Source organism: Lagopus muta, chromosome 10 (genome assembly GCF_023343835.1).
Source record: "Lagopus muta isolate bLagMut1 chromosome 10, bLagMut1 primary, whole genome shotgun sequence".
Taxonomy (NCBI): domain Eukaryota; kingdom Metazoa; phylum Chordata; class Aves; order Galliformes; family Phasianidae; genus Lagopus; species Lagopus muta.
This window is the reverse complement of record NC_064442.1, coordinates 18,757,992-18,769,535: the sequence shown is the minus strand read 5'-3', so window position 1 is coordinate 18,769,535 and position 11,544 is coordinate 18,757,992. Positions and strand designations below refer to the sequence as shown.

General features: G+C 52.4%; 1 protein-coding gene across 1 annotated transcript; it reads right to left on the bottom strand.

Moving 5' to 3' along the window:
• Positions 1-507: 507 nt before the first annotated feature.
• On the bottom strand, positions 508-9,778 carry HEXA (hexosaminidase subunit alpha). The gene is made up of 14 exons (XM_048956141.1): positions 9,366-9,778; positions 6,678-6,776; positions 6,246-6,311; positions 6,056-6,102; positions 5,743-5,853; positions 4,870-4,971; positions 4,636-4,768; positions 4,233-4,413; positions 3,818-3,904; positions 3,492-3,564; positions 2,987-3,164; positions 2,558-2,648; positions 2,070-2,174; positions 508-1,710 (listed from the first exon to the last, which is right to left on the bottom strand). The coding sequence occupies exons 1-14, from the start codon at positions 9,607-9,609 to the stop codon at positions 1,647-1,649; spliced, it is 1,581 nt and encodes a 526-aa protein (XP_048812098.1). The 5' UTR covers positions 9,610-9,778; the 3' UTR covers positions 508-1,646.
• Between the last annotated feature and the right edge of the window lie 1,766 nt (positions 9,779-11,544).

Genomic DNA, 11,544 nt, shown 5'->3' with positions numbered 1-11,544 from the left:
CGCAGATCGCCTGCAAATCCTCGTAGGGGAGAAGGAGCCGTCTTACAGCCTCCTCGGAGCTCTCTGGGACTTGACAGCACGTCAAGCTATTATTATTTATGACTCTTGTGTTAGGAGTTACTCAAGTTAAGAGAAACGAACGTGCCAGGAGTGACAGGCGATCCTGGCTTGCCTTCAATGTCCCACCTGAACCATTGGGCCCGGGCAGAAATTGTGATTAAAAAAACAGAAAACAAAAACAAACAAACAAACAAAAACAGAAAAAAGGGATGTGAGCTTCCCAGAGAGACTCTGAGGAAGCAGAAGAGCATCTTCACTCAGGAAACAGCACATGGGCTGTCAGGAGCCAGCAAAAATACCCATCTTTCCCCCAGACCTGGCCAGCAGCTAAACATCATGTGCAAGGGCTCCAGCATGCTTTCTTTTCCCCTAGAACTCAGGGGGTTGTATCACATCAAGCAAGAACTACCCAGGTATTCTTTCACAGGAGAGTGAGAAACACAAGGCTTGACGATTTAGGAATGATTTTAATTCCAAATTAATAATAATAAGTTTCCAGCCATAACAGAGAGCAAACAGCAGATCTCACTCATTTCAGACCAGGATGAATACACAAGAGTCCTGGCTTTCAGGATTTCTCCCAGAGAGATCCTCATGCTCACACTGGTTGGGATTTCCAGCAGGGCAACCCTACCCATCAAAGTACCAGAACCATGACTGTCCCTGCTCCTCAACATGCCAACAGCAGCCTCTTCTCCAAGGAAACGCGTCCAAACCAAACCACGTGGCTGCAGGAGAACCAGAAACGAGCTTCTCCAAGCTCACTACAGAGCAGCAGCAGGACAGATAATTTGGCCAAGTCCTCAGCAGAGGCCACAGCCGACTGAAGAACTGAGCTGGGACTCCATGACATCCATGCACCCAGCTCAGCAGGGCTGCGAGGTCTGTGAGAGGCTTCGAGTAGGAGCAGACAGGGTTTGGGGCAGCAGAGACACTGGCTTGGAGACAGGCCTCCTGCTTAGACACAGCTGAGGTACAGAGAGATGAGACAGAAAGGACAGGAAGCAACAAGTGATGCAGCAGTGTTGGTGTGCAGGAGACCACAGAAGCAAAACCAAGGTGGCAGCGACATCCAGGTGCTTGCAGGCCAGTTACACATAGGATTCTCCCCTGCACACACTGCTGTACAACTGGACACCACATTCTCTTAGCAGAGATGAAATCTGGGATACTGGCAGAGACTAAGCACAGCTTATCCAGCTGAGCAGGCATCCAGTAAGCTCCAGAGACAGCAGGGTGAGGCATAGCCAGATGCCCCTCCACCAACATCTCTGGAACCAGCCTGCCCCAGAGCGGGACCTATCCATCTCCTGCTAACAAAAAGCCCTGGTGTGGTGTTCCCAAGCCCCAGCTGAGTATGAAAAGGCATCTTTTTCTCTTTGAGGTCATTTATTTATAGATTTAAAGAAACCAAAATAGAAAAAGAGGCAAAGAGTGCACGCTAAGAAAAAAAATGTCCATTGCAACAATGCAAAAGCAGAAGCAGGGGTAGGAAAGGGGTCCCTTTACCATGCCAGCAGCTTTTGAGAGAGCAAGAGATCATTCCTCTGGTGTGCACAGAGACTGAGGGCAGTGGGATTCTCCTTTCAAAACCCGCCGAATTCATGATCACAGTATCCTACAAAGAGAGGCTCTGCCTGGACACCCCGCCTGGAAGTGGAGCAGAGGGACAACATTACACAGGGGACACTGAACAGTGCCTGGTGCTGTTCAGCAGGGGGGTGGCAGGAGCTGACGGATGCCATTTCCTCAGCACAAAACTCTTGCCACTGCAGAGCTACCAGCCCATGCCAACAGCAGGGGCCCTCTTCCAGCACAGCACACAGCAAGCTTTGCCCACACGCAGGCACAAGAAATGCCGTGGACCTCCAAGGGTCTTTTCACACAATTGAAAGCTTACCTCATTTTCAATCCCCCTCACTGTTCTACCCATGCAGAGCTGATCCCCTGAGGCTGTCCCGTGCACTGACACCACAAGTTGGCAAGGCCCAGCAAGGAGGGACGGTTACCTGAGAAGCTCGCAGCGGAAGTCAGCCAACCGCACATAAGCATCTTGCAGGTTCCTCACTGTTGCATTACTCCAAAGCCTCTCAGCCACAGCCCCGGCTCTCGGCCTTGAAGGAACATGGGACAAAGGCAGGTAGGTCAGAGAAAGCTTCTCCTGCAGTGCTGAGCTCCCAAACATCTCCCTGACCAAAGTCCTTTGACACATAAAAGCACATGGCTTCTGTACATCAAAAGATACATGCCTAGTCAGGTGCAGAGCAGATGACAGGACAGACCAGCATTAAACGCAAGCTGGTAGCAGTGGCAGGTGGCACAGGAGTGCGTTTCATTCTTACAGACAGCCACAGAATCTCATTTAAGCCTCAGAGAAGTTGTTACTACACAAATATGCTACCAGAGGACAGAGCACCTTGAGACCAAACCAGCAGCAGTGGGTGCACATCATGCTGTGCTGAAGGAGTCGAGCTAACCCTCTCTAAACATCTCTTACCAGAGCCTGGGGGTCAAGTTGGTGACGTCCACGTATTCACCCCACATGCACGCCTCCCCGCCAATCACCAGATCCTTCTGCTTAGCGCTGCCTGCCAGGGGACACAGCATTCAGGTGATCAGGTGTTGTAAGACAACTGCATCTTCCTGCCCTGCCCAGGGTGGGGACGGTGACAACCAAGGGCTGGCTGAGCTGTAGAGGCTGTCATTTGTCCTTCTGGAAGCCCCTGCCTCAAACTGTAGGCAGGGAAAGAGCTGAGGTGTTTCCTGCCTGCAGCGAGGGAACAGCATAAAGCCCAGGAGCCAGGGGCACACTGATTCGAGCACCTTCGCACCATCAGCGAGAACGAATGACCAAAAAGGCCAGCCCTTGCACCACCTCTGAATGAGCAGTCAGCAGCCAAGAGGGGATGTGACATAAGGAACGCACCACTGAACTTTAAGGGCTCCACCTGGTAGGCTGCCATCCAGTCTTGCCCGTAGGAGATGCGGTTGAGGTACCAGGGGGCAGAGAGCAGAGCCCTGTAGCCAGCCTTGGTGACATTTGCCATCTCCTCCGCATACGGCAGATTGTTCTTCCACACGTGGATGATCGTGTCTGGCCTCACCTGGCCCCACAAACACACATAAAGCCTGCGTACAGCATCAGTGCAGCAACAGAACACCACCTCCCCTCACAAGAAGGGTTCCCCCAAGCCATCCCAGCTCCAAACACCACTCTGGTGAGCAGGGTTCTGCACCAGAAAGAAGCCACAACCAGTTATAACAGTGAAAACTAGAACTACACCTGCACCCCTGTCCTGACTCATCTATTCCCTCCAAGGAAACTGGATTTTGAGCCGGGTCAAGACTCACTTGAGTGAGTTTGGCATGGGTGCTGACACCATTCACCCAAGTGTTAGGGAACTGTGCTAGGGCACGTGAGCAGCTCTCACCTTCACTCCATTGTCAAACACCTCCTGCCACACCATATAGCCCTTGCCAAGGGAAGAGACGATGTCCAGGAGTCTGGAATGGAAACAATACTGAGTTTAGGGTCCTCCCATCCCTCTTTTCTGGTTCACTGATACAGCTAACATCCCCCTCACAGAACTTTTTTCTCCCTCAACTCCAGGCCTTTTTGCAGTCAGTCTTTTGAAAGAAAAAAAAACACAACTAGGTTCTCTCTTTAGGGACAAAAAGGTAGGACCAAAGGGACAGTAGAAGACATTTGTGTCTGTCACATATTGCAGATGCTGGCTCAGGATGCAGCCACCCTTACCTCTGGATGTAGTATGATTCTAATTTTGTGTAGTCCTCACCAAAGCCCATCTTCTTCATGAAGACAAGAATTTCTGGATTGGACTTCCTGTGTACCAGAGAGAAGAGAATAGAAACCCCAAGCACCAACTCACAGAGCCTCTTTCAGAGTCCAGGGGAGCAGAACACCCAAGATTCATTGGTGATCATGGCCAAGAAGCAACTGGCTGGGATGTGGGGATCCTGTGCTAGATTTCCTTCCCTCTTGCTCTCTCCTGCACATGAATAACCCTCTACTTTCCCCCTGCCTCTTCCTGACACTTAGGTGGCTGCTCCTTAAGGTACCCATCCACAAGCACATGCTAAGTGCCCAGGCAGCAGAGCACTGTTTCGGACCCCAGTCTCCAGCCTGACCCATCTCTGCAGGAATCACTCACCAGCACGTGAAATCCACCTCATCGCCACCGAGGTGAATGAAGTAGTCTGGGAACACTGCGCTGATCTCCTGAAACAAACTGGTCACAAACTGGTAGGTGGTGTTGAAGATGGGGTTGATGGGCCCATAGGTCCCAGAAGGATCCTTGCCCAAATAGCAGGGAGTCAGGAGGCCTGGAGCACCTGGGTCATAACAAAATCAGCAGAGTGAGAAGGGACCTAAGTGTGGCCATATCTCTTATGTCCTACATCCCAGCTGATGGCTTGCTCTTCCCCAGAGACAGCTTATGGGATGCCAAGCTCATGCCACGCTTTTGCGATCCAGATCACAGAGATCCTTCCTCCACCAGGTACAATGGCAGCCCTCCTCGCACCCAAGCCCTCTGGTGAGGGTCTGTTCCTCACCTGGACCCCAGGAAAGCGTGTGCCCAGGTGTGTCAAACTCTGCAATGACTCTGATGCCACGGAGACGAGCATACTCGATTACTGTCTGCACATCACTGGCTGTGTACACATGGGTCATGGCATTGAAGGCTCCCTGGAGGAACATGAGGAATTACAGCATCTCGCTCACAAGCTTGAGGAGCATCCAGCATTCCCTGAGCTGTCTGGGGAGCTGCACCCAACAGCATGGGTTACCTGCTTGCTAAGCTCTGGGAAAGTAAAGCTCTCATACGGGAAAGATGGATCGTCCACAATGTGCCAGTGGAACACATTTAACTTGTTGTAAGCCATGACGTCCTGGGAAGAAGCAGAAAACATGGGTAAGCACACCCTGCTCATTTTGAAAGGTCTGTCAGCCTGAGGAATCGAGTGACTTCAGGTCCTGGACAACATAATATCCCCAAATGCTCCCAAGGACCTAAGAGTGATGCAGACATCTGTCAAACATATTGGCATCACAAAGAGCTGAGAAGGGCCATTAGTGGTTCCAATCACAATAACATCCCTATTCTCCTTATATTAGAGCCAAGGGTTGAGATTTGGAAGTTTAATTCTGGCTGGGACAGATGTGGGACCTCTGCCCGCTTTCATCTAATGCAACTAAGCAAAAGGCAGTGCTCTCCCCTGCCTCACAAAGTAAGCTGGGCCACAGGAATCTGAGATACCTCAGGGTTTCCTCCTCCCATGTAGGAAGGGAGCTGTGAGTGACACCAGGAGCAGATACAGATACTGCACTAGGGAGGACCAACAGCACAGAAGCATTTTTCTGTGATTCACATCTGTGTACAAAGAATTGAGGTCACACGGCTATCTCACCCCAGCCTGTTGCTTCATCTAGACACAAGTAAGCATGCATTCTCCAAATGCCTAGGTTTGGCAAGCTCTTCCTTGATGAGATGTGATCACAGTGACCTATGCTCAGATCTTTAGAAATGAGCAACACACACAAAAAAGTAAGAAAACAGGAAGGCAACTCAGGGATGCTCATTTATCACAGCAGGACACCTGATTAAAGTGCTCCATCCCCCTGTGGGGCAGCACACATGCCTCCCACTACGGGTTTCCTACCAGAGTTTCCAAGATGGCTTTCAGAGGCAGGTAGTGGCGAGAGGTGTCCAGCAACAGGCCGCGGTGAGGGAAGCGGGGAAAGTCCACAATTTCTGTCTCATTGATATAGTACTGCACGAAGAGAGAAGACAGGGAAGAAGTGAGCAGGTCTGCAGGTAACACAGACATCAGCAGGAGGCAGTCAGAGTCATCTTCATCCCCAGGGCTAGCAGGACTCATTGGCTTCAAGCACAGCTTGTCCTCAGGAGCCAAGGCAGACTTGCATTGCCACGGGAACCACGTTGGCCAGCCCACATGCGAGCCACCCACTCACCATGCCGTTCTCGTCTCTCCCAACAAGCTGGCTGAATGTCTCCAGGCCTGGGGGAGAACCACACACAGTCACTTTTGCAGCTGAACAGAGCTCAATTAAATAAGTCTATGGGGAAAGAGAGGCACAAAGAGATGTCCTGATGTGCAGGCAGGGTGGGAGTGACCAGCAGAAAGCTCTAAGCACACCTCACCTCTAAGAGCTCCCCAGACAGCGTCGGCATAGAGCAGCATGGAGTCCCTTGAGATATTCAGTTTATCTGAAACACAGCATCAGATCAGATGGCACAGACATTATGTTCATATTCTGCTAAGGGGCTCAAAACCTTAGCTGCAGGGGTGCAGCTGGATCAGGCAGTGATTTTGGTGGGGAACTGCAATCTTGGGTCCAAGGGAACTGATCTGGGGGTAGGGCTGTGGGTTTTTTTAAAACCTTTCCCACTGCTTTATCAGCACCCTCAGCTAAGTTGCTCCCTCCCTGTCCCAGTTTCTCAACCATACAACAAGGATCCTGCCTCTCCAGAATTAGGATTAAGTGCTGTAGGGTGCTATTTCCAACCAAGGAGCATAGAAATACCCATACTCCTGTTCCAGTCACTTCTTCCCACACCCATCCTGATTCTTACAGCTCTCCTTGGAGTCCAGGTTGGGAAAGCCATTGCAGCCTGGTGTGGCAACCCAGATGAGGAGTTCAGTGCAGGATGTCTTCCAGGGCTGCTTGTTCTCTGCAAGGCACACAGACCACAGGCATTAATTCCCCTGCTGCAAGCCTCCCAGCCCAGCCAGCAATGGGGACATCAGGCTGGTACTGCAACAGCTCCCAAGGCTTCCTGGACACCAGCTGCAATTACTAAAGTCTTCTCCAGGGAGGACGAAGCAGGAGCTCTGGCTGACCTTCCCTGTCTGAAAAAGCATTTTTGAGTCCTGAATATTCATTGGCACACATGGGAAATGTTGCCCTGACTCCAAAGGGAGGTGTTAAACCCACCCTGAGATAAGTGGGTCTGCCCACAGCTGTCCAGGAGCAACGTGGGTCACAGCAGCACCAGTTCACATCTATAGCTCTGTGGCATGGCCAGGAACAGGCTGAAAAACAGAATGCTTGGTTTTGAGCGAGCCTCATCATAAGATGGCCACCGAGCAGGCTTCAGAGAGACTGTGGCACCACCAATATTAGGGGGAAACACAGAGAACACAGAACCTCAAATGGGGTTCAAGGAAAGAATGGTGAAACCTCTGTGTGCAGAGGAGAAATGGCTCCAAGATATTCCTCCATTCTGAGGTTTCCTCAGTTACAGACGAGCTGGTAGCCAAGGCAACCCTGCAGCCGTGCGAGCTGGCACACGGTGCACAGCAAGACCTGCTCTCTATGCCTGGCAAGGCAGAGGCTCACCAGGAACGGCCACTCAGAGGCCTGGAGACATGAGGAACACCTATCTTCCCCTTCCCGGGATGTGCACCTCCCAGCACGTCCCTCTCACCCCTACCCAGATGAAGATTTTGGTTTCACTGCTGCTTTAGGGCAGAGAGTTGATCACACAGCCCCACTTCTGCTTTCATGCCTGAAGCCCAGCAGAACTAGGACATCATCTACAAATCTCCAAAGTATTTTCAAACCCTAACAACTGTCCCTTCGAGTGCGATATGGTAACAGACGTTCCTAGCATCATCCCACCTGGGGCAGTAATTGCTTTCCCTGCCCAAGGAGAGGTAGAAAAATGCATTGAGAAGTACACTCTAAGGTCACAACCCACAGAAGTGGTGCCTCCTGCTCTCCATGGCTCTCAGGAGGGGGTGCTACAAAGCCGATCAGCTTGCACAGGTCCACAGAGGTAAGAGAGGACGGCACCAAAGCATTTGGAGGCTTTCAAGAGGACCTTAAACTTGTTCTCCTGAAAGACCAGCGCTGCCCTGGCACACTGCAAATGGCTCAGGAGAAGATGCTGATGTCTCCTTAGCTCTCTGCAGCTCAATCGGCGCACTTGTCTGTTCAATTGGACAGAACAGTGGCTCTCTGAAACAGGAAGAAAACTGTTTCTGTCATATACTATTTCCATTAATAGAAACTATTTCTTTCCAGTCAGGGTTTCCACTGCCCGTTATTACTAATCACTTGTGGAAAAAGGAAGGCAAAGAGGAAAAAGGCCCTAAAATTAAGCATGCAGCGTGAACTTCACATATAGGAGAGCACACGGAAAACTGAGTATACACAGAGAGCCTGATGTGGTGGTCACAAGAGATTGCTCCAAGTCATGGGGTGGTCAAATTTCCCTGACAGAAACAGGAAAACATGAGTAATTACAGCAGCAAATCTAAGAAACTATGTGGTCTTTGTAACTTGCTATTTAAAATAATAAATTTTGAGAAATCAAATAAGCCAAGTGTTTCTTCTGAGTGTTTCAAACTCACTTCTGCCACAAGGCACTGGAAACAAAGCAAAGCAACTTCCATTGCTGTCATCCCTTTTCTGCTCCAATCCATGTGAAGCACTGGGGAGCAGATCTACGGCTCTTTCTGAAGAATGGAGCACTGGGCAAACAAAGAGCTGCTAGAAAAGATGAGCTCAGACTTCGGAGAGGCGATGGGGCAGTTGCAACACAGGCAGCAGCTTTGTCACGAGAAAAGGAAGCAAACCGCAATGCTGCTGAACTGAAGTGAGATCTGGAGATAAAGCTGAGATAAAAAGACCAACCTGACTGAAACCCCCCCTGAAAGAAATGCACGCAGGCTGGTGCTCACTGTGCCTTGCAGGGCTCGTTTGGTTCCACTTTTACTATTTGAAAAACACGAGCAAAGCAAAGCACTCCTCTGCATGTAGCAAAGCAGCACCAGCCTCTGCTGGGAGACTCAGTTCAAGCAGCTGTGCCACAAGACCACAGCCTACACTTCTGTCAGCCCCAGCTGAACTAAAGAAAAGAAGGGGAAAAAAGCAACACAGGGGATTCCACCTGAGCCGGCAACGTGCCCTGAGAGTCCTGGACAGGCTGTGGTGACACCATGAGCAGATCAGGACACCAACCAACGAGTGGAAGTGGAATGAGCTGCAATGGCAGAGGTTTCCGCCACAGAGCTGGGTCAGCTCGTGCCCTTCGGGAGCAGAGCTCCACGCGGAGTTCACAGCAGACCCGGCCAGCCGGGGAAGCCGAGCTCCGGCCGCACCCCACGCTCCCGGACAGAGACCTTTGCTTTATTGAGGTGCGGAGTTTAAAGGTTCCACTGTAAGAAGGCAGCACGGCTTCTACGGAAGCAGCGAGAGAGGAGTTCGGCTTTGGGGACCGAGCCCTCCCCAGGCGCACACCCCCGCCGCCCCTCACCTGCGGGCCGCGCCGCGGCGAAGATCAGCGCCCGGTACCGCTGGAAGGCCTCGTCCAGCACGGCGCAGCCCGGCCCCACGGCGGAGCCGGCGGCGTGCGCGAAGCGGAAGCGGGCAGGGGGCAGCGGGCAGCGGGCGGGGGCCGGCGGGGAGCGCCGCAGCTGGGGCTGCGGCCATAGCGCGGCCGCCGGACCCACCGTGGCCAGGAGCAGCAGCGCCCGCGCCGCTATGGCAACGGGTGCCATGTCCGTGCCGAGGGGAGGGCCGAGCCGCTGCGCCCGCCCCGTGGTGCGGCCTCAAGAGCGCGCCCGGCACAGGGGGATGGGGCTGAGGGCTGTAACGGGAAGCCTGTCGGCCTCCGGACCCGCCTGCCCCGGCGTCGTTCGAGGGACCGGCCCTCGAGTGGGAGGGGATGGGGTTCGGCGTTGAGGGCAGCAGGGAGGTTTGGGGGAAGCTCAGCCCATATCCAGCAGCGCAGCCCTCCGCAACCACGTGGGGCACCGCGGGCTGTCTGTACGGCCGGGGGAAGCTGAACCAAAACCCAAGGATGGGCACAAAGCAGGCGGCAGCGCCAGAGCCAGGAGGACAAAGCGTGGCGGTCTGCAGCCACTGCGTAAAAGTGAGGGGCCAGCTGAAGTCCGGTGTCAGCCTTGGGCAGCCTGGGAGCACATCCCCTGCAGCACAGCTCCAAAAGGAGGCGGTTCCCCAGGATGGAGCTCCTGGGGCTCACGAGCAAGGCCCAAACGCGGCTTATTGGGGGCACATCAGGGCAGTGGGTGCTCTGACAAGGGGTGCTGTGGCTTGCAGTGAATCCTTATTTCAGTTTGTGTTGGTTGGCTGTTCACCAGACTTATGTAAAACGTTGTGATCACGGCCTGTGGTGAAAATATTCCAGTCTTTCTGTGTACTCTGTTGCTGTTGCTATTTTAGGGGCCCCGATGTCTCTGGGGGATGACTCAGAGAAGTTCGTTCCTAGCTGGCCAGCGTTAATCCAGACTAACGGTCTGAGTCAGGAATGCATCTTTACATCAGAAAGCTGATGCCTGTTGCAGAGATACCTGCGGACACCCCGTGTTGGTCTGCAAGGGCTGTCCCGTTCCAGGCAGAGTGCAGCGGCTGAGGGATGTGCAGAGAGCTGTGCTCTCCACCACGGCATGAGGTACAGATAGAAATTGGTTACTCTGCTGTAAATTGTGATAAAGCTGTCACGCTTTGGGTCTTTCTGGTTTGTCCACTTTTGTGGCCTTTGGGCTGTCAGTGGAGCTCTGTGTAACACTGCATTTTTTTATGGATAAAGCCATCTATTACGCCTCCCAATTCCCTATAACGCTGGCTGCATCTGCATTTAATCAGGTGCATGTTTTGCATACAGATTCCTCTGCTGGTGAGAAGCACGTGAGCCTGTGAAAGGGGAGTGGGGGAGGCTGACTGTCCCATGGCCACAGTCCATCCCAACACCTGCTGGAGTCCTGCTGGATGTGAGCACGTGCCTGGATGTTCTGCAGGGCTGAGTCCGACCCGTGCTGCCCGCTATTAAATCTGGCTGCCTCACTTTCTGGGATCAGTTTGCTATGAGTGATCATGGAAACCTTCGCAGGGTGCTTCCAGGGCTTTCCTGTTTGTTTTGCTCTTTGAGCCAAGCGTTATCTAACACTCTTGTTCCCGAATGAAGCCAGCTCCCAGGTCAATGGGCCTGCTGCTGCTGTGGCTGGAAGAGGGCTCTGGAGAACACAGACCATCTTCTGCAACTGCCTGCAGATCTCTGACATTAATGGTTGAGGACTCAGAAGCTTTCAAGGCCAACTTGCTTTCTCCACTTGGTTGTTCATCGATGTGTCCATCGATTTGCACCTTGACCACTGCAAGTCATGCTACATGCTGCCACTGAATGGCTTGGCAGATGCACGTGGCAAATGAATTTCTCAGCACAGTTCAGCAGCCTTGCCAGGTGACAGAGCACATGCAACAGGAGCAAGTATGAGAGATTCAGCGCAGGAGTGAATCTCAGCTCCAGGTGCTTTGTCAGGAGGAATATTTCAACAAATATGATCTTAAAAGCAGAGTCTAAGGCAACGTGCTTGAGGGCAAGATGTGTTAATCAGTCTGAAGGATTTGGGTTCCTGACTAAGTGCCACACAGCTCAGCCAGGTGGTATTTGCACTACCAGTATTATTTGCAAA